This window comes from Salmo salar, chromosome ssa21, assembly GCF_905237065.1.
Source record: "Salmo salar chromosome ssa21, Ssal_v3.1, whole genome shotgun sequence".
In the NCBI taxonomy this organism is placed as follows: domain Eukaryota; kingdom Metazoa; phylum Chordata; class Actinopteri; order Salmoniformes; family Salmonidae; genus Salmo; species Salmo salar.
In genome coordinates this window covers 59,153,890-59,176,762 of record NC_059462.1, presented here as the reverse complement: position 1 = coordinate 59,176,762, position 22,873 = coordinate 59,153,890, and the positions used below count along the sequence as shown (strand labels likewise).

The following is a 22,873-nucleotide window of genomic DNA, read 5'->3' as shown; positions in this document are numbered from 1 at the left end:
ACCAGACAACATAACTATACACACCACATAGCTTCTAACGCTGTTACTGGGATGGTCTAGACCAGACAACATAACTATACACACCACATAGCTCCTAACGCTGTTACTGGGATGGTCTAGACCAGACAACATAACTATACACACCACATAGCTTCTAACGCTGTTACTGGGATGGTCTAGACCAGACAACATAACTATACACACCACATAGCTTCTAACGCTGTTACTGGGATGGTCTAGACCAGACAACATGACTATACACACCACTCAGTATTCATTTATGTAGTTACTGCCTTTAATTAACCAGGAAAGTTATTGAGAACACATTCTCTTTTGCAGTAACAATGTGACACCATGATGAGTGTTAAAGTGACAGTACAAACCTGGAATGTGTTCTTGGTCATGCCCGGGAGGCCGTAGTATGCCATGCCGGTGCTCCCACCGGTGCTCCCGCCGGTGCTCCCAGAACTCACACAGATCTCCCCAACCTCGTCTGTCTGGCAGAGATAAGGAGTTCCCTCCACACGTACCACACACACCAGCGCTGTGGACACACACACACACACACACGTCATAACATCACACACACACCAGCGCTGTGGACACACACACACACACACGTCATAACATCACACACACCAGCGCTGTGGACACACACACACACACACACGTCATAACATCACACACACACCAGCGCTGTGGACACACACACACACACACACACGTCATAACATCACACACACCAGCGCTGTGGAACACACACACACACACACACACACACGTCAAAACATCACACACACACCAGCGCTGTGGACACACACACACACACACACACACACGTCATAACATCACACACACCAGCGCTGTGGACACACACACACACACACACACACACGTCATAACATCACACACACACCAGCGCTGTGGACACACACACACACACACACACACGTCATAACATCACACACACCAGCGCTGTGGACACACACACACACACACACACACGTCATAACATCACACACACACCAGCGCTGTGGACACACACACACACACACACACACACACGTCATAACATCACACACACACCAGCGCTGTGGACACACACACACACACGTCAAAACATCACACACACCAGCGCTGTGGACACACACACACACACACACACACACACACACACACGTCAAAACATCACACACACACCAGCGCTGTGGACACACACACACACACACACACACACGTCAAAACATCACACACACACCAGCGCTGTGGACACACACACACACACGTCATAACATCACACACACCAGCGCTGTGGACACACACACACACACACACACACACACACACACGTCATAACATCACACACACCAGCGCTGGGGACACACACACACACACACACACACGTCATAACATCACACACACACCAGCGCTGTGGACACACACACACACACGTCATAACATCACACACACCAGCGCTGTGGCACACACACACACACACACACGTCAAAACATCACACACACCAGCGCTGTGGACACACACACACACACACACACACACGTCATAACATCACACACACACCAGCGCTGTGGACACACACGCGTCATAACATCACACACACCAGCGCTGTGGACACACACACACACACACACGTCAAAACATCACACACACACCAGCGCTGTGGACACACACACACACACACACACGTCATAACATCACACACACACCAGTGCTGTGGACACACACACACACACACACACACGTCATAACATCACACACACACCAGTGCTTTGGACACACACACACACACACACACACACACACACACACACACACACACACACACACACACACACACACACACACACACACACACGTCATAACATCACACACACACCAGAGCGGGATATCAATAAACAAAGCATTGTAATCAGTAGGACAACGTGTTCCACCTAACCACCCTCGTTCCAGGCTAAGTTTAGGGTTTTTCCCTCGTTCCAGGCTAAGTTTAGTGTTTTTCCCTCGTTCCAGGCTAAGTTTAGTGTTTTTCCCTCGTTCCAGACTAAGTTTAGTGTTTTCCCCTCGTTCCAGGCTAAGTTTAGGGTTTTCCCCTCGTTCCAGGCTAAGTTTAGGGTTTTTCCCTCGTTCCAGGCTAAGTTGTTTAGGTGTTTCCCTCGTTCCAGGCTAAGTTGTTTAGGTGTTTCCCTCGTTCCAGGCTAAGTTTAGAGTTTTCCCCTCGTTCCAGGCTAAGTTTAGGGTTTTTCCCTCGTTCCAGGCTAAGTTTAGGGTTTTTCCCTCGTTCCAGGCTAAGTTGTTTAGGTGTTTCCCTCGTTCCAGGCTAAGTTTAGGGTTTTTCCCTCGTTCCAGGCTAAGTTTAGGGTTTTTCCCTCGTTCCAGACTAAGTTTAGTGTTTTCCCCTCGTTCCAGGCTAAGTTTAGGGTTTTCCCCTCGTTCCAGGCTAAGTTTAGGGTTTTTCCCTCGTTCCAGGCTAAGTTTAGGGTTTTCCCCTCGTTCCAGGCTAAGTTGTTTAGGTGTTTCCCTCGTTCCAGGCTAAGTTTAGGGTTTTCCCCTCGTTCCAGGCTAAGTTTAGGGTTTTTCCCTCGTTCCAGGCTGTTCATTAGGTTTTTCCCTCGTTCCAGGCTAAGTTTAGGGTTTTCCCCTCGTTCCAGGCTGTTCATTAGGTTTTTCCCTCGTTCCAGGCTAAGTTTAGGTGTTTCCCTCGTTCCAGGCTAAGTTTAGGGTTTTCCCCTCGTTCCAGGCTAAGTTGTTTAGGTGTTTCCCTCGTTCCAGGCTAAGTTTAGGGTTTTTCCCTCGTTCCAGGCTAAGTTTAGGGTTTTCCCCTCGTTCCAGGCTAAGTTTAGGGTTTTCCCCTATTTCCAGGCTAAGTTTAGGGTTTTCCCCTCGTTCCAGGCTGTTCATTAGGTTTTCCCCTCGTTCCAGGCTGTTCATTAGGTTTTTCCCTCGTTCCAGGCTAAGTTTAGGGTTTTCCCCTCGTTCCAGGCTGTTCATTAGGTTTTTCCCTCGTTCCAGGCTGTTCATTAGGTTTTCCCCTCGTTCCAGGCTAAGTTTAGGGTTTTTCCCTCGTTCCAGGCTAAGTTTAGGGTTTTTCCCTCGTTCCAGGCTAAGTTTAGGGTGTTTCCCTCGTTCCAGGCTGTTCATTAGGTGTTTCCCTCGTTCCAGGCTGTTCATTAGGTTTTCCCCTCGTTCCAGGCTGTTCATTAGGTGTTTCCCTCGTTCCAGGCGAAGTTTAGGGTTTTTCCCTCGTTCCAGGCTGTTCATTAGGTTTTTCCCTCGTTCCAGGCTGTTCATTAGGTTTTCCCCTCGTTCCAGGCTAAGTTTAGGGTATTTCCCTCGTTCCAGGCTAAGTTTAGGGTTTTTCCCTCGTTCCAGGCTGTTCATTAGGTGTTTCCCTCGTTCCAGGCGAAGTTTAGGGTTTTCCCCTCGTTCCAGGCTGTTCATTAGGTTTTTCCCTCGTTCCAGGCTGTTCATTAGGTTTTCCCCTCGTTCCAGGCTAAGTTTAGGGTTTTTCCCTCGTTCCAGGCTAAGTTTAGGGTTTTTCCCTCGTTCCAGGCTAAGTTTAGGGTTTTTCCCTCGTTCCAGGCTAAGTTTAGGGTGTTTCCCTCGTTCCAGGCTGTTCATTAGGTGTTTCCCTCGTTCCAGGCTGTTCATTAGGTTTTTCCCTCGTTCCAGGCTGTTCATTAGGTTTTTCCCTCGTTCCAGGCTGTTCATTAGGTTTTTCCCTCGTTCCAGGCTGTTCATTAGGTTTTTCCCTCGTTCCAGGCTGTTCATTAGGTGTTTCCCTCGTTCCAGGCTGTTCATTAGGTGTTTCCCTCGTTCCAGGCTAAGTTTAGGGTTTTTCCCTCGTTCCAGGCTAAGTTTAGGGTTTTTCCCTCGTTCCAGGCTAAGTTTAGGGTTTTTCCCTCGTTCCAGGCTAAGTTTAGGGTTTTTCCCTCGTTCCAGGCTGTTCATTAGGTGTTTCCCTCATTCCAGGCTGTTCATTAGGTTTTTCCCTCGTTCCAGGCTGTTCATTAGGTGTTTCCCTCGTTCCAGGCTGTTCATTAGGTGTTTCCCTCGTTCCAGGCTGTTTCATTAGGTGTTTCCCTCGTTCCAGGCTAAGTTTAGGGTTTTTCCCTCGTTCCAGGCTAAGTTTAGGGTTTTTCCCTCGTTCCAGGCTAAGTTTAGGGTTTTTCCCTCGTTCCAGGCTGTTCATTAGGTATTTCCCTCGTTCCAGGCTGTTCATTAGGTGTTCCCCTCGTTCCAGGCTAAGTTTAGGGTTTTTCCCTCGTTCCAGGCTAAGTTTAGGGTTTTTCCCTCGTTCCAGGCTGTTCATTAGGTGTTTCCCTCGTTCCAGGCTGTTCATTAGGTTTTCCCCTCGTTCCAGGCTGTTCATTAGGTTTTCCCCTCGTTCCAGGCTAAGTTTAGGGTTTTTCCCTCGTTCCAGGCTAAGTTTAGGGTTTTTCCCTCGTTCCAGGCTAAGTTTAGGGTTTTTCCCTCGTTCCAGGCTGTTCATTAGGTGTTTCCCTCATTCCAGGCTGTTCATTAGGTTTTTCCCTCGTTCCAGGCTGTTCATTAGGTGTTTCCCTCGTTCCAGGCTGTTCATTAGGTGTTTCCCTCGTTCCAGGCTGTTCATTAGGTGTTTCCCTCGTTCCAGGCTAAGTTTAGGGTTTTTCCCTCGTTCCAGGCTAAGTTTAGGGTTTTTCCCTCGTTCCAGGCTAAGTTTAGGGTTTTTCCCTCGTTCCAGGCTGTTCATTAGGTTTTTCCCTCGTTCCAGGCTGTTCATTAGGTGTTCCCCTCGTTCCAGGCTAAGTTTAGGGTTTTTCCCTCGTTCCAGGCTAAGTTTAGGGTTTTTCCCTCGTTCCAGGCTGTTCATTAGGTGTTTCCCTCGTTCCAGGCTGTTCATTAGGTTTTCCCCTCGTTCCAGGCTGTTCATTAGGTTTTCCCCTCGTTCCAGGCTGTTCATTAGGTTTTCCCCTCGTTCCAGGCTAAGTTTAGGGTTTTTCCCTCGTTCCAGGCTAAGTTTAGGGTTTTTCCCTCGTTCCAGGCTGTTCATTAGGTTTTTCCCTCGTTCCAGGCTGTTCATTAGGTGTTCCCCTCGTTCCAGGCTAAGTTTAGGGTTTTTCCCTCGTTCCAGGCTAAGTTTAGGGTTTTCCCCTCGTTCCAGGCTGTTCATTAGGTGTTTCCCTCGTTCCAGGCTGTTCATTAGGTTTTTCCCTCGTTCCAGGCTGTTCATTAGGTTTTCCCCTCGTTCCAGGCTGTTCATTAGGTTTTTCCCTCGTTCCAGGCTAAGTTTAGGGTTTTTCCCTCGTTCCAGGCTGTTCATTAGGTTTTTCCCCCGTTCCAGGCTGTTCATTAGGTTTTCCCCTCGTTCCAGGCTAAGTTTAGGGTTTTTCCCTCGTTCCAGGCTAAGTTTAGGGTTTTTCCCTCGTTCCAGGCTAAGTTTAGGGTTTTTCCCTCGTTCCAGGCTAAGTTTAGGGTTTTTCCCTCGTTCCAGGTTGTTCATTAGGTGTTTCCCTCGTTCCAGGCTGTTCATTAGGTGTTTCCCTCGTTCCAGGCTGTTCATTAGGTTTTTCCCTCGTTCCAGGCTAAGTTTAGGGTTTTTCCCTCGTTCCAGGCTGTTCATTAGGTGTTTCCCTCGTTCCAGGCTGTTCCTTAGGTGTTTCCCTCGTTCCAGGCTGTTCATTAGGTGTTCCCCTCGTTCCAGGCTAAGTTGTTTAGGTGTTCCCCTCGTTCCAGGCTAAGTTGTTTAGGTGTTCCCCTCGTTCCAGGCTAAGTTGTTTAGGTGTTTCCCTCGTTCCAGGCTAAGTTGTTTAGGTGTTTCCCTCGTTCCAGGCTAAGTTTAGGGTTTTCCCCTCGTTCCAGGCTAGGTTTAGGGTGTTCCCCTCGTTCCAGGCTAAGTTGTTTAGGTGTTCCCCTCGTTCCAGGCTAAGTTGTTTAGGTGTTTCCCTCGTTCCAGGCTAAGTTGTTTAGGTGTTTCCCTCGTTCCAGGCTAAGTTGTTTAGGTGTTTCCCTCGTTCCAGGCTAAGTTGTTTAGGTGTTCCCCTCGTTCCAGGCTAAGTTGTTTAGGTTTTCCCCTCGTTCCAGGCTAAGTTTAGGGTTTTTCCCTCGTTCCAGGCTAAGTTTAGTGTTTTTCCCTCGTTCCAGGCTAAGTTTAGGTGTTTCCCTCGTTCCAGGCTAAGTTTAGGGTTTTCCCCTCGTTCCAGGCTAAGTTTAGGGTTTTCCCCTCGTTCCAGGCTAAGTTTAGGGTTTTCCCCTCGTTCCAGGCTAAGTTTAGGGTTTTCCCCTCGTTCCAGGCTAAGTTTAGGGTTTTCCCCTCGTTCCAGGCTGTTCATTAGGTTTTCCCCTCGTTCCAGGCTGTTCATTAGGTTTTTCCCTCGTTCCAGGCTAAGTTTAGGGTTTTCCCCTCGTTCCAGGCTGTTCATTAGGTTTTTCCCTCGTTCCAGGCTGTTCATTAGGTTTTCCCCTCGTTCCAGGCTAAGTTTAGGGTTTTTCCCTCGTTCCAGGCTAAGTTTAGGGTTTTTCCCTCGTTCCAGGCTAAGTTTAGGGTGTTTCCCTCGTTCCAGGCTGTTCATTAGGTGTTTCCCTCGTTCCAGGCTGTTCATTAGGTTTTCCCCTCGTTCCAGGCTGTTCATTAGGTGTTTCCCTCGTTCCAGGCGAAGTTTAGGGTTTTTCCCTCGTTCCAGGCTGTTCATTAGGTTTTTCCCTCGTTCCAGGCTGTTCATTAGGTTTTCCCCTCGTTCCAGGCTAAGTTTAGGGTTTTTCCCTCGTTCCAGGCTAAGTTTAGGGTTTTTCCCTCGTTCCAGGCTGTTCATTAGGTGTTTCCCTCGTTCCAGGCGAAGTTTAGGGTTTTCCCCTCGTTCCAGGCTGTTCATTAGGTTTTTCCCTCGTTCCAGGCTGTTCATTAGGTTTTCCCCTCGTTCCAGGCTAAGTTTAGGGTTTTTCCCTCGTTCCAGGCTAAGTTTAGGGTTTTTCCCTCGTTCCAGGCTAAGTTTAGGGTTTTTCCCTCGTTCCAGGCTAAGTTTAGGGTGTTTCCCTCGTTCCAGGCTGTTCATTAGGTGTTTCCCTCGTTCCAGGCTGTTCATTAGGTTTTTCCCTCGTTCCAGGCTGTTCATTAGGTTTTTCCCTCGTTCCAGGCTGTTCATTAGGTTTTTCCCTCGTTCCAGGCTGTTCATTAGGTTTTTCCCTCGTTCCAGGCTGTTCATTAGGTGTTTCCCTCGTTCCAGGCTGTTCATTAGGTGTTTCCCTCGTTCCAGGCTAAGTTTAGGGTTTTTCCCTCGTTCCAGGCTAAGTTTAGGGTTTTTCCCTCGTTCCAGGCTAAGTTTAGGGTTTTTCCCTCGTTCCAGGCTAAGTTTAGGGTTTTTCCCTCGTTCCAGGCTGTTCATTAGGTGTTTCCCTCATTCCAGGCTGTTCATTAGGTTTTTCCCTCGTTCCAGGCTGTTCATTAGGTGTTTCCCTCGTTCCAGGCTGTTCATTAGGTGTTTCCCTCGTTCCAGGCTGTTCATTAGGTGTTTCCCTCGTTCCAGGCTAAGTTTAGGGTTTTTCCCTCGTTCCAGGCTGTTCATTAGGTATTTCCCTCGTTCCAGGCTGTTCATTAGGTGTTCCCCTCGTTCCAGGCTAAGTTTAGGGTTTTTCCCTCGTTCCAGGCTAAGTTTAGGGTTTTTCCCTCGTTCCAGGCTGTTCATTAGGTATTTCCCTCGTTCCAGGCTGTTCATTAGGTGTTCCCCTCGTTCCAGGCTAAGTTTAGGGTTTTTCCCTCGTTCCAGGCTAAGTTTAGGGTTTTTCCCTCGTTCCAGGCTGTTCATTAGGTGTTTCCCTCGTTCCAGGCTGTTCATTAGGTTTTCCCCTCGTTCCAGGCTGTTCATTAGGTTTTCCCCTCGTTCCAGGCTAAGTTTAGGGTTTTTCCCTCGTTCCAGGCTAAGTTTAGGGTTTTTCCCTCGTTCCAGGCTAAGTTTAGGGTTTTTCCCTCGTTCCAGGCTGTTCATTAGGTGTTTCCCTCATTCCAGGCTGTTCATTAGGTTTTTCCCTCGTTCCAGGCTGTTCATTAGGTGTTTCCCTCGTTCCAGGCTGTTCATTAGGTGTTTCCCTCGTTCCAGGCTGTTCATTAGGTGTTTCCCTCGTTCCAGGCTAAGTTTAGGGTTTTTCCCTCGTTCCAGGCTAAGTTTAGGGTTTTTCCCTCGTTCCAGGCTAAGTTTAGGTTTTTCCCTCGTTCCAGGCTGTTCATTAGGTTTTTCCCTCGTTCCAGGCTGTTCATTAGGTGTTCCCCTCGTTCCAGGCTAAGTTTAGGGTTTTTCCCTCGTTCCAGGCTAAGTTTAGGGTTTTTCCCTCGTTCCAGGCTGTTCATTAGGTGTTTCCCTCGTTCCAGGCTGTTCATTAGGTTTTCCCCTCGTTCCAGGCTGTTCATTAGGTTTTCCCCTCGTTCCAGGCTAAGTTTAGGGTTTTTCCCTCGTTCCAGGCTAAGTTTAGGGTTTTTCCCTCGTTCCAGGCTGTTCATTAGGTTTTTCCCTCGTTCCAGGCTGTTCATTAGGTGTTCCCCTCGTTCCAGGCTAAGTTTAGGGTTTTTCCCTCGTTCCAGGCTAAGTTTAGGGTTTTCCCCTCGTTCCAGGCTGTTCATTAGGTGTTTCCCTCGTTCCAGGCTGTTCATTAGGTTTTTCCCTCGTTCCAGGCTGTTCATTAGGTTTTCCCCTCGTTCCAGGCTGTTCATTAGGTTTTTCCCTCGTTCCAGGCTAAGTTTAGGGTTTTTCCCTCGTTCCAGGCTGTTCATTAGGTTTTTCCCCCGTTCCAGGCTGTTCATTAGGTTTTCCCCTCGTTCCAGGCTAAGTTTAGGGTTTTTCCCTCGTTCCAGGCTAAGTTTAGGGTTTTCCCTCGTTCCAGGCTAAGTTTAGGGTTTTCCCTCGTTCCAGGCTAAGTTTAGGGTTTTTCCCTCGTTCCAGGCTGTTCATTAGGTGTTTCCCTCGTTCCAGGCTGTTCATTAGGTGTTTCCCTCGTTCCAGGCTGTTCATTAGGTTTTTCCCTCGTTCCAGGCTAAGTTTAGGGTTTTTCCCTCGTTCCAGGCTGTTCATTAGGTGTTTCCCTCGTTCCAGGCTGTTCCTTAGGTGTTTCCCTCGTTCCAGGCTGTTCATTAGGTGTTCCCCTCGTTCCAGGCTAAGTTGTTTAGGTGTTCCCCTCGTTCCAGGCTAAGTTGTTTAGGTGTTTCCCTCGTTCCAGGCTAAGTTGTTTAGGTGTTTCCCTCGTTCCAGGCTAAGTTTAGGGTTTTTCCCTCGTTCCAGGCTAAGTTTAGTGTTTTTCCCTCGTTCCAGGCTAAGTTTAGGTGTTTCCCTCGTTCCAGGCTAAGTTTAGGGTTTTCCCCTCGTTCCAGGCTAAGTTTAGGGTTTTCCCCTCGTTCCAGGCTAAGTTTAGGGTTTTTCCCTCGTTCCAGGCTAAGTTGTTTAGGTGTTTCCCTCGTTCCAGGCTAAGTTTAGGGTTATTCCCTCGTTCCAGGCTAAGTTGTTTAGGTTTTTCCCTCGTTCCAGGCTAAGTCGAGGGTTTTTCCCTCGTTCCAGGCTAAGTTGTTTAGGTGTTTCCCTCGTTCCAGGCTAAGTTTAGGGTTATTCCCTCGTTCCAGGCTAAGTTGTTTAGGTGTTCCCCTCGTTCCAGGCTAAGTTGTTTAGGTGTTTCCCTCGTTCCAGGCTAAGTTGTTTAGGTTTTTCCCTCGTTCCAGGCTAAGTTTAGGGTTATTTCCTCGTTCCAGGCTAAGTTGTTTAGGTGTTTCCCTCGTTCCAGGCTAAGTCGAGGGTTTGTGTTGTACTTTCACCCTTTTTTCTCCCCAACTTCGTGATATCCAATTGGTAGTTACAGTCTCGTCCAATCGCTGCAACTCCCCTACAGATGCTGAAGCTGTTGTTTAGATTTTTCCGTTGTTACAGGCTGTTTTTTTTTTTTTTTTTGTCTTTTGTTAATTCGTTCCAGTCATTGGCAGCAGAGAACTGGAAGGAAAGGCAGTCAAAGGAAGTGTTGGCTTTGGGGATGACCAGTGAGATATACCTGCTGGAGCGTGTGCTACGTGTGGGTGTTGCAATGGTGACCAGTGAGCTGAGATAAGGCGGAGCTTTACCTAGCAAAGACTTATAGATGACCTGGAGCCAGTGGGTTTGGCGACGAGTATGAAGCGAGGGCCAGCCAACGAGAGCGTACAGGTCACAGTGGTGGGTAGTATATGGGGCTTTGGTGACAAAACGGATGGCACTGTGATAGACTGCATCCAATTTGCTGAGTAGAATGTTGGAGGCTATTTTGTAAATTACATCGCCGAAGTCAAGGATCGGTAGGATGGTCAGTTTTACGAGGGTATGTTTGGCAGCTTGAGTGAAGCACTTTTGAAAGCCGATTCTAGATTTAATTTTGGATTGGAGATGCTAAATGTGAGTCTGGAAAGAGAGTTTACAGTCTAACCAGACACCTAGGTATTTATAGTTGTTTCAGATTTTGCAGCTCTTTCAGAACATCAGCTGTCTGGATTTGGGTGAAGAAGGGGGGGGGGGGGGCTTTGGGCAAGTTGCTGCAGTGGGTGGTGAGATGTTGGCCGGGGTAGGGGTGCCAGGTGTCAAGCATGGCCAGCCGTAGAAAAATGCTTATTGAAATTATCGATTAATCGGTGGTGACAGTGTTTCCTATCCTCAGTGCAGTGGACAGCTGGTAGGAGGTGCTCTTATTCTCCATGGACTTTACAGTGTCCCAAAACTTTTTGGAATTAGTGCTACAGGAAGAACATTTCTGTTTGAAAAAGCTAGCCTTAGCTTTCCTAACTGCCTGTGTATTTTGGTTCCTGACTTCCCTGAAAAGTTGCATATCGCGGGGGTTATTCGATGCTAATGCAGAACGCCACAGGATGTTCTTGTGCTGGTCAAGGGCAGTCAAGTCTGGGGTGAATCAAGGGCTATATCTGTTCTTGGTTCTACATTTTTTGAATGGGACATGCTTATTTAAGATGGAGAGGAAAGCACTTTTGAAGAGCAACCAGGCATCCTCTACTGACGGGATGAGGTCAATATCCTTCCAGGATATCCAGGCCAGGTCGATTAGAAAGGCCTGCTCGCTGAAGTGTTTTAGTGAGTGATTGACAGTGATGAGGGCTGGTCGTTTGACCGCAGACCCGTTACGCACGCAGGCAATGAGGCAGTGGTCGCTGAGATCCTGGTTGAAGACAGGAGAGGTGTATTTAGAGGGCAAGTTGGTCAGGATGATATCTATGAGGGTGTCCATGTTTACGGATTTAGGGTTGTACCTGGTAGGTTCCTTGATAATTTGTGTGAGATTGAGGGCATCTAGCTTAGATTGTAGGATGGCCGGGGTGTTAAGCATGTCCCAGTTTAGGTCACCTAGTAGCACGAGCTCTGAAGATAGATGGGGGCGATTAATTCACATATGGTGTCCAGGGCACAGCTGGGGTCTATAACAGGCGGCAACAGTGAGAGACTTGTTTCTGGAAAGGTGGATTTTTAAAAGTAGAAGCTCGATTTGACAGAACTCTGCAGGCTAACTCCGCCCCCTTTGGCAGTTCTATCTTGTCGGAAAATGTTATAGTTAGGGATGGAAATGTCATAATTTTTGGTTGCCTTTCTAAGCCAGGATTCAGACACGGCTAGGACATCTGGGTTGGCGGAGTGTGCTAAAGCAGTGAATAAAACAAACTTAGGGAGGAGGCTTCTAATGTTAACATGCATGAAACCAAGGCTTTTACGGTTACAGAAGTCAACAAATGAGAGCGCCTGGGGAGTAGGAGTGGAGCAAGGCATTGCAGGGCCTGGACTAACCTCTACATCACCAGAGGAACAGAGGAGAAGTAGGATAAGGGTACGGCTAAATACTATAAGAACTGGTCTTCTAGTGCGTTCGGAACAGAGAGTAAAAGGAGCAGATTTCTGGGCGCGGTAGAATAGATTCAATGCATAATGCTGTTACAGGCTGTTCTTTAGGTTTCCCCCCTGTTACAGGCTGTTCTTTAGGTTTTCCCCCCGTTACAGGCTGTTCTTTAGGTTTTCCCCCCGTTACAGGCTGTTCTTTAGGTTTCCCCCCTGTTACAGGCTGTTCTTTAGGTTACCCCCTGTTACAGGCTGTTCTTTAGGTTTTCCCCCTGTTACAGGCTGTTCTTTAGGTTTCCCCCCTGTTACAGGCTGTTCTTTAGGTTTCCCCTGTTACAGGCTGTTCTTTAGGTTTTCCCCCGGTTACGGGCTGTTCTTTAGGTTTCCCCCCTGTTACGGGCTGTTCTTTAGGTTTTCCCCTGTTACAGGCTGTTCTTTAATAAAAGTAAGCAACTTATCTGGCTTTACCTGCTGAACGGGCTGAACTGTAGAATGAGCTGTAGAATGTGTACTAGCTGGATGTACCGCCTGGTATGAGCTGTAGAATGTGTACTAGCTGGACGTACCGCCTGGTATGAGCTGTAGAATGTGTACTAGCTGGATGTACCGCCTGGTATGAGCTGTAGAATGTGTACTAGCTGGACGTACCGCCTGGTATGAGCTGTGGAATGTGTACTAGCTGGACTTACCGCCTGGTATGAGCTGTAGAATGTGTACTAGCTGGACGTACAGCCTGGTATGAGCTGTAGAATGTGTACTAGCTGGACGTACCGCCTGGTATGAGCTGTAGAATGTGTACTAGCTGGACGTACCGCCTGGTATGAGCTGTGGAATGTGTACTAGCTGGACGTACCGCCTGGTATGAGCTGTAGAATGTGTACTAGCTGGACGTACCGCCTGGTATGAGCTGTAGAATGTGTACTAGCTGGACGTACCGCCTGGCATGACCTGGCCCACGTCCTGCACTGTGAGGACAGAGAGCTTCTCCTCGGTGTCAACCCGGATCACACTGTGGCTCAGACCACTCATGGACAGAACCGCCTTCCCTGGTGGAGCGACGCCCGACTCCGGAGGTCTGAGGAACCAACATTTATATACAGTATGGTTATATAGGTAAACTAACAGAACTTCCCTGGTGGAGGGACAACTGACTCTGGAGGGGAAACAGACACAGATAGTGCCTTCAGAAAGTATTCATACACCTTGACTTACTGCACATTTTGTTGTGTTACAACCTGAATTCAAAATGGATTAAATTGTTTGTTTTTCTCACCCATCTACACAAAATACCCTAGAATGACAAAGTGAAAACATGTTTTTCTGAATTTTTTGCAAATTTATTGAAAATTAATAACAGAAATATCTCACAGTATTTACATTTATATACAGGGATTAGGGCACGACAAAACCTATTCCCCATCAAAAGACTGAAAGGATTTGGCATGGGTCCTCAGATCCTCAAAAGGTTCTACAGCTGCACCCTCGAGAGCATCCTGACTGGTTGCATCACTGCCTGGTACGGCAACTGCTCGGCCTCCGACCGCAATGCACTACAGAGGGTAGTGCGTACAGCCCAGTACATCATCGGGGCCAAGCTTCCTGCCATCCAGGACCTCTATACCAGGCGGTGTCAGAGGAAGGCCCTATAAAATTGTCAAAGACTCCAGCCACCTCAGTCATAGACTGTTCTCTCTGCTACCACACGGCAAGCGGTACCAGAGCACCAAGTCTAGGTCCAAGAGGCTCCTAAATTGCTTCTACCCCCCCAAGCCATAAGACTCCTGAACATATAATCAAACGGCTACCCAGACTATTTGATTGCCACCCCCCCCTTCCACACTGCTGCTACGCTCTGTTATTATCTATGCATAGTCACTTTAATAACTCTACTTATATGTACATATTAACTCAATTACCTCAACACCGTTGCCCCTCCACATTGACACTGTACCGTAATACTCTGCATATAGCCTCCACATTGACTCTGTACCGATACCCCCTGTATATAGCCTCCACATTGACTCTGTACCGGTACCCCCTGTATATAGCCTCCACATTGACTCTGTACCGTAATACCCTGTATATAGCCTCCACATTGACTCTGTACCGATACCCCCAGTATATAGCCTCCACATTGACTCTGTACCGGTACTCCCCTGTATATAGCCTCCACATTGACTCTGTACCGGTACCCCCTGTATATAGCCTCCACATTGACTCTGTACCGGTACCCCCTGTATATAGCCTCCACATTGACTCTGTACCGGTACCCCCTGTATATAGCCTCCACATTGACTCAGTACCGGTACCCCCTGTATATAGCCTCCACATTGACTCTGTACCGGTACCCCCTGTATATAGCCTCCACATTGACTCAGTACCGGTACCCCCTGTATATAGCCTCCACATTGACTCTGTACCGGTACCCCCCGTATATAGCCTCCACATTGACTATATACCGGTACCCCCTGTATATAGCCTCCACATTGACTCTGTACCGGTACCCCCTGTATATAGCCTCCACATTGACTCTGTACCGGTACCCCCTGTATATAGCCTCCACATTGACTCTGTACCGTAATACCCTGTATATAGCCTCCACATTGACTCTGTACCGTAACACCCTGTATATAGCCTCCACATTGACTCTGTACCGGTACCCCCTGTATATAGCCTCCACATTGACTCTGTACCGGTACCCCCTGTATATAGCCTCCACATTGACTCTGTACCGTAATACTCTGCATATAGCCTCCACATTGACTCTGTACCGATACCCCCTGTATATAGCCTCCACATTGACTCTGTACCGGTACCCCCTGTATATAGCCTCCACATTGACTCTGTACCGTAATACCCTGTATATAGCCTCCACATTGACTCTGTACCGATACCCCCAGTATATAGCCTCCACATTGACTCTGTACCGGTACTCCCCTGTATATAGCCTCCACATTGACTCTGTACCGGTACCCCCTGTATATAGCCTCCACATTGACTCTGTACCGGTACCCCCTGTATATAGCCTCCACATTGACTCTGTACCGGTACCCCCTGTATATAGCCTCCACATTGACTCAGTACCGGTACCCCCTGTATATAGCCTCCACATTGACTCTGTACCGGTACCCCCTGTATATAGCCTCCACATTGACTCAGTACCGGTACCCCCTGTATATAGCCTCCACATTGACTCTGTACCGGTACCCCCCGTATATAGCCTCCACATTGACTATATACCGGTACCCCCTGTATATAGCCTCCACATTGACTCTGTACCGGTACCCCCTGTATATAGCCTCCACATTGACTCTGTACCGGTACCCCCTGTATATAGCCTCCACATTGACTCTGTACCGTAATACCCTGTATATAGCCTCCACATTGACTCTGTACCGTAACACCCTGTATATAGCCTCCACATTGACTCTGTACCGGTACCCCCTGTATATAGCCTCCACATTGACTCTGTACCGGTACCCCCTGTATATAGCCTCCACATTGACTCTGTACCGGTACCCCCTGTATATAGCCTCCACATTGACTCTGTACCGTAATACCCTGTATATAGCCTCCACATTGACTCTGTACCGGTACCCCCTGTATATAGCCTCCACATTGACTCTGTACCGGTACCCCCTGTATATAGCCTCCACATTGACTCTGTTCCGGTACCCCTGTATATAGCCTCCACATTGACTCTGTACCGGTACCCCCTGTATATAGCCTCCACATTGACTCTGTACCGGTACCCCCTGTATATAGCCTCCACATTGACTCTGTACCGGTACCCCCTGTATATAGCCTCCACATTGACTCTGTACCGGTACCCCCTGTATATAGTCTCCACATTAACTCTGTACCGGTACCCCCTGTATATAGCCTCCACATTGACTCTGTACCGGTACCCCCTGTATATAGCCTCCACATTGACTCTGTACCGTAATACCCTGTATATAGCCTCCACATTGACTCTGTACCGGTACCCCCTGTATATAGCCTCCACATTGACTCTGTACCGTAATACCCTGTATATAGCCTCCACATTGACTCTGTACCGGTACCCCCTGTATATAGCCTCCACATTGACTCTGTACCGGTACCCCCTGTATATAGCCTCCACATTGACTCTGTACCGTAATACCCTGTATATAGCCTCCACATTGACTCTGTACCGGTACCCCCTGTATATAGCCTCCACATTGACTCTGTACCGGTACCCCCTGTATATAGCCTCCACATTGACTCTGTACCGGTACCCCCTGTATATAGTCTCCACATTGACTCTGTACCGGTACCCCCTGTATATAGCCTCCACATTGACTCTGTACCGGTACCCCCTGTATATAGCCTCCACATTGACTCTGTACCGGTACCCCCTGTATATAGCCTCCACATTGACTCTGTACCGTAATACCCTGTATATAGCCTCCACATTGACTCTGTACCGGTACCCCCTGTATATAGCCTCCACATTGACTCTGTACCGGTACCCCTGTATATAGCCTCCACATTGACTCTGTACCGTAATACCCTGTATATAGCCTCCACATTGACTCTGTACCGTAATACCCTGTATAGAGCCTCCATATTGACTCTGTACCGTAATACCCTGTATATAGCCTCCACATTGACTCTGTACCGGTACCCCCTGTATATAGCCTCCACATTGACTCTGTACCGTAATACCCTGTATATAGCCTCCACATTGACTCTGTACCGTAATACCCTGTATATAGCCTCCACATTGACTCTGTACCGTAATACCCTGTATATAGCCTCCACATTGACTCTGTACCGTAATACCCTGTATATAGCCTCCACATTGACTCTGTACCGTAATACCCTGTATATAGCCTCCACATTGACTCTGTACCGTAATACCCTGTATATAGCCTCCACATTGACTCTGTACCGTAACACCCTGTATATAGCCTCCACATTGACTCTGTACCGGTACCCCCTGTATATAGCCTCCACATTGACTCTGTACCGGTACCCCCTGTATATAGCCTCCACATTGACTCTGTACCGGTACCCCCTGTATATAGCCTCCACATTGACTCTGTACCGTAATACCCTGTATATAGCCTCCACATTGACTCTGTACCGGTACCCCCTGTATATAGCCTCCACATTGACTCTGTACCGGTACCCCCTGTATATAGCCTCCACATTGACTCTGTTCCGGTACCCCTGTATATAGCCTCCACATTGACTCTGTACCGGTACCCCCTGTATATAGCCTCCACATTGACTCTGTACCGGTACCCCCTGTATATAGCCTCCACATTGACTCTGTACCGGTACCCCCTGTATATAGCCTCCACATTGACTCTGTACCGGTACCCCCTGTATATAGTCTCCACATTAACTCTGTACCGGTACCCCCCTGTATATAGCCTCCACATTGACTCTGTACCGGTACCCCTGTATATAGCCTCCACATTGACTCTGTACCGTAATACCCTGTATATAGCCTCCACATTGACTCTGTACCGGTACCCCCTGTATATAGCCTCCACATTGACTCTGTACCGTAATACCCTGTATATAGCCTCCACATTGACTCTGTACCGGTACCCCCTGTATATAGCCTCCACATTGACTCTGTACCGGTACCCCCTGTATATAGCCTCCACATTGACTCTGTACCGTAATACCCTGTATATAGCCTCCACATTGACTCTGTACCGGTACCCCCTGTATATAGCCTCCACATTGACTCTGTACCGGTACCCCCTGTATATAGCCTCCACATTGACTCTGTACCGGTACCCCCTGTATATAGTCTCCACATTGACTCTGTACCGGTACCCCCTGTATATAGCCTCCACATTGACTCTGTACCGGTACCCCCTGTATATAGCCTCCACATTGACTCTGTACCGGTACCCCCTGTATATAGCCTCCACATTGACTCTGTACCGTAATACCCTGTATATAGCCTCCACATTGACTCTGTACCGGTACCCCCTGTATATAGCCTCCACATTGACTCTGTACCGGTACCCCTGTATATAGCCTCCACATTGACTCTGTACCGTAATACCCTGTATATAGCCTCCACATTGACTCTGTACCGTAATACCCTGTATAGAGCCTCCATATTGACTCTGTACCGTAATACCCTGTATATAGCCTCCACATTGACTCTGTACCGGTACCCCCTGTATATAGCCTCCACATTGACTCTGTACCGTAATACCCTGTATATAGCCTCCACATTGACTCTGTACCGTAATACCCTGTATATAGCCTCCACATTGACTCTGTACCGTAATACCCTGTATATAGCCTCCACATTGACTCTGTACCGTAATACCCTGTATATAGCCTCCACATTGACTCTGTACCGTAATACCCTGTATATAGCCTCCACATTGACTCTGTACCGTAATACCCTGTATATAGCCTCCACATTGACTCTGTACCGTAATACCCTGTATATAGCCTCCACATTGACTCTGTACCGTAATACCCTGTATATAGCCCCGCTACTGTTATTTCCTGCTGCTCTTTAATCATGTTATTCTTATCTCTTACTTTTTTTTGTTGGTATTTCAATACAACTGCATTATTGGTTAAGGGCTTGTAAGTAGCAATTCACTGTAAGGTCTACACCTGTTGTATTCGGCGCATTAAACAAATCAAATTTGATTTGATTTAAACCCTGAGTGAATACTTTGAAGAAGCACCTTTAACAGTGATTATAGCTGTGAGTCTTTCTAGGGAGGTCTCTAAGAGCTTTCCACACCTGGATTTGGCAACATTTTCCTATTATTCTTTTCAAATTTTTCAAGCTCTTTCAAATTGGTTGTTGATCATTGCTAACCAACCATTTTCTGGTCTCGCCATAGATTTTCAAGTAGATTTAAGTCAAAACTGTAACTCGGCCACTCAGGAACATTCACTGTCTTCTTGGTAAGCAACCCCAGTGTATATTTGGCCTTGTGTTTTAGATTATTGTCCTGCTGAAAGGGGAACCCATGTCCCAGTGTCTGTTGGAAAACAGAAAACCAGGTTTTCCTCTTGGATTTTGCCTGTGCTTAGCTCCTGTCATGACTCTCCTGTGAGGATCCAAAAGGATCCAGTGGATCAGCTCTCTCTCTCTCTCCCGCAGAGGGGAAGAGGGATGGATGTGGGGGTTTTACAACACCTCACTCGATCGTAAACCATTGGCGGCAGACGATTCCTTTTGGTGCCTAGTTTGGGTGATCGGAATGTCTGTATGAAGAGTTTACCGCCCAAAACCACAACATCAAACAATGGTCACCTGCAGGAGGAGAAATATATATACTATACCTAGAAATATATATTCAATACCTAGAAATATATAGACAATACCTAGAAATATATAGACAATACCTAGCCTGGTCCCAGACCTATAACATCACTAACAGAACCATCCCTAACCATACTATATACTATAACAATATGCTAACTACAGACCTGTTCACCTGCAGGAGGAGAAATATATATACTATACCTAGAAATATATATACAATACCTAGAAATATATAGACAATACCTAGAAATATATAGACAATACCTAGAAATATATATTCAATACCTAGAAATATATATACAATACCTAGAAATATATAGACAATACCTAGAAATATATAGACAATACCTAGAAATATATATTCAATACCTAGAAATATATATTCAATACCTAGCCTGGTCCCAGACCTATAACATCACTAACAGAACCATCCCTAACCATACTATAAACACTGCTCAAAAAAATAAAGGGAACACTTAAACAACACAATGTAACTCCAAGTCAATCACACTTCTGTGAAATCAAACTGTCCACTTAGGAAGCAACACTGATTGACAATACATTTCACATGCTGTTGTGCAAATGGAATAGACAACAGGTGGAAATTATAGGCAATTAGCAAGACACCCCCAATAAAGGAGTGGTTCTGCAGGTGGGGACCACAGACCACTTCTCAGTTCCTATGCTTCCTGGCTGATGTTTTGGTCACTTTTGAATGCTGGCGGTGCTTTCACTCTAGTGGTAGCATGAGACGGAGTCTACAAACCACACAAGTGGCTCAGGTAGTGCAGCTCATCCAGGATGGCACATCAATGCGAGCTGTGGCAAGGTTTGCTGTGTCTGTCAGCGTAGTGTCCAGAGCATGGAGGCGCTACCAGGAGACAGGCCAGTACATCAGGAGACGTGGAGGAGGCCGTAGGAGGGCAACAACCCAGCAGCAGGACCGCTACCTCCGCCTTTGTGCAAGGAGGAGCAGGAGAATCACTACCAGAGCCCTGGAAAATGACCTCCAGCAGGCCATAAATGTGCATGTGTCTGCTCAAACGGTTAGAAACAGACTCCATGAGGGTGGTATGAGGGCCCGACGTCCACAGGTGGGGGTTGTGCTTACAGCCCAACACCGTGCAGGACGTTTGGCATTTGCCAGAGAACACCAAGATTGGCAAATTCGCCACTGTGCTCTTCCCAGATGAAAGCAGGTTCACACTGAGCACGTGACAGACGTGACAGAGTCTGGAGATGCCGTGGAGAACCTTCTGCTGCCTGCAACATCCTCCAGCATGACCGGTTTGGCAGTGGGTTAGTCATGGTGTGGGGTGGCATTTCTTTGGGGGGGCCGCACAGCCCTCCATGTGCTCGCCAGAGGTAGCCTGACTGCCATTAGGTACCGAGATGAGATCCTCAGACCCCTTGTGAGACCATATGCTGGTGCGGTTGGCCCTGGGTTCCTCCTAATGCAAGACAATGCTAGACCTCATGTGGCTGGAGTGTGTCAGCAGTTCTTGCAAGAGGAAGGCATTGATGCTATGGACTGGCCCGCCCGTTCCCCAGACCTGAATCCAATTGAGCACATCTGGGACATCATGTCTCACTCCATCCACCAATGCCACGTTGCACCACAGACTGTCCAGGAGTTGGCGGATGCTTTAGTCCAGGTCTGGGAGGAGATCCCTCAGGAGACCATCCGCCACCTCATCAGGAGCATGCCCATATTACACTTCACTACATTACAACGGCTTGATTTGTTTGATCTGAGCAATTCTTCTTAGCTAGCTACATAGCCGTCTTTGTATCAAAGATAATTGTGAGTAATTGAGTAATTATCGAGGCTAGCTATCTTCGTCCTCCTAACGTAGTCAACACTGCTAGCTGCTAGCTAGCTAGTCATCACTGCTAGCTAGCCAACTTCTACCGACTAGCAGCACTGTAGAAACTATTACATTACAACGTAACGACTTGATTAGTGTGGTGTTAGTGTTAGTTAGCCAGCTACATAGTTGTCTTTGCTGTCTCTGTATCTAAGATAATTGTGTAGTTTGAGTAATTATCGAGGTGAGCTAGCCAGCCGCGACGCGGCGCCAGACTTAGTCAACACACCTAGTCATCATTAACCCACTGCTAGCTAGCCAACCGTTACCGACTAGCAGCGCTGTAGATACTAATACTTTACAACGGAACGATTTGACTAGTGTTAGCTAGCTAGCTACTTAGTTGTCTTTGTCATAGCTTGATAATTGTGTAGCTTAGTAATTACCGAGGTTAGCTAGCCAGCCATCGAGGGTAGCTAGCCAGCTATTTCCGTCCCCCGCGACGCCATTTTTCCTAACCCAGCCAACTATTACCGACGAGCAGCATTGTAGAAACTAAATACATTACAAGGAACGTCTTGATTAGTGTTATGTTAGCTAGCTAGCTACAAAGTTGCTTTGTATCATGACAAGGTGTAGTACTGAAACTATCGAGGTTACCTAGCCAGCTACACATTCAAAGTCAACAACGCAGCCACTGCTAGCTAGCCTACTCCACCAGCCAGCAGTACTGTATCATTTTAGTCAATAAGATTTTTGCAACGTAAGCTTAACTTTCTGAACATTCGAGACGTGTAGTCCACTTGTCAGTCCAATCTCCTTTGCATTAGCGTAGCCTCTTCTGTAGCTTGTCTACTATGTGTCTGTCTATCCCTGTTCTCTCCCCTCTGCACAGGCCATACAAACGCTCCACACCGCGTGGCCGCTGCCACTCTAACCTGGTGGTCCCAGCGCGCACGACCCACGTGGAGTTCCAGGTCTCCGGCAGCCTCTGGAACTGCCGGTCTGCGGCCAACAAGGCTGAGTTCATCTCAGCCTATGCTACCCTCCAGTCCCTAGACTTCCTGGCGCTGACGGAAACATGGATTACCACAGATAACACTGCTACTCCTACTGCTCTCTCCTCGTCTGCCTACGTGTTCTCGCATACCCCTAGAGCATCGAGCCAGCGGGGTGGTGGCACTGGAATCCTCATCTCTCCCAAGTGGACATTCTCTCTTTCTCCCCTGACCCATCTGTCTATCTCCTCATTTGAATTCCATGCTGTCACAGTTACCAGCCCTTTCAAGCTTAACATCCTTATCATTTATCGCCCTCCAGGTTCCCTTGGAGAGTTCATCAATGAGCTTGACGCCTTGATAAGTTCCTTTCCTGAGGATGGCTCACCTCTCACAGTTCTGGGTGACTTTAACCTTCCCACGTCTACCTTTGACTCATTCCTCTCTGCCTCCTTCTTTCCACTCCTCTCCTCTTTCGACCTCACCCTCTCACCTTCCCCCCCTACTCACAAGGCAGGCAATACGCTTGACCTCATCTTTACTAGATGCTGTTCTTCCACTAATCTCATTGCAACTCCCCTCCAAGTCTCCGACCACTACCTTGTATCCTTTTCCCTCTCGCTCTCATCCAACACTTCTCACTCTGCCCCTACTCGGATGGTATTGCGCCGTCCCAACCTTCGCTCTCTCTCTCCCGCTACTCTCTCCTCTTCCATCCTATCATCTCTTCCCTCTGCTCAAACCTTCTCCAACCTATCTCCTGATTCTGCCTCCTCAACCCTCCTCTCCTCCCTCTCTGCATCCTTTGATTTTCTCTGTCCCCTATCCTCCAGGCCGGCTCGGTCCTCCCCTCCTGCTCCGTGGCTCGACGACTCACTGCGAGCTCACAGAACAGGGCTCCGGGCAGCCGAGCGGAAATGGAGGAAAACTCGCCTCCCCTGCGGACC

The 22,873-nt window shown here is 47.9% G+C and overlaps 1 protein-coding gene across 11 annotated transcripts in view; it reads right to left on the bottom strand.

Annotated features, from left to right (window-relative positions):
* Positions 1 to 22,873, bottom strand: part of dip2a (disco-interacting protein 2 homolog A) — a 286,178-nt gene that overhangs the window by 60,332 nt on the left and 202,973 nt on the right. For all 11 annotated transcript variants that reach the window (XR_006761253.1, XM_045704956.1, XM_045704958.1 and 8 more), the window contains 2 exons: positions 12,768 to 12,907; positions 384 to 544 (listed from right to left, as the gene is read on the bottom strand). Coding sequence is in view for 10 of the 11 variants with exons in the window: in XM_045704956.1 (XP_045560912.1) it covers positions 384 to 544; positions 12,768 to 12,907 (301 nt within the window). In the remaining variant the exon portion in view is untranslated. The remainder of the gene's footprint in view (positions 1 to 383; positions 545 to 12,767; positions 12,908 to 22,873) is intronic.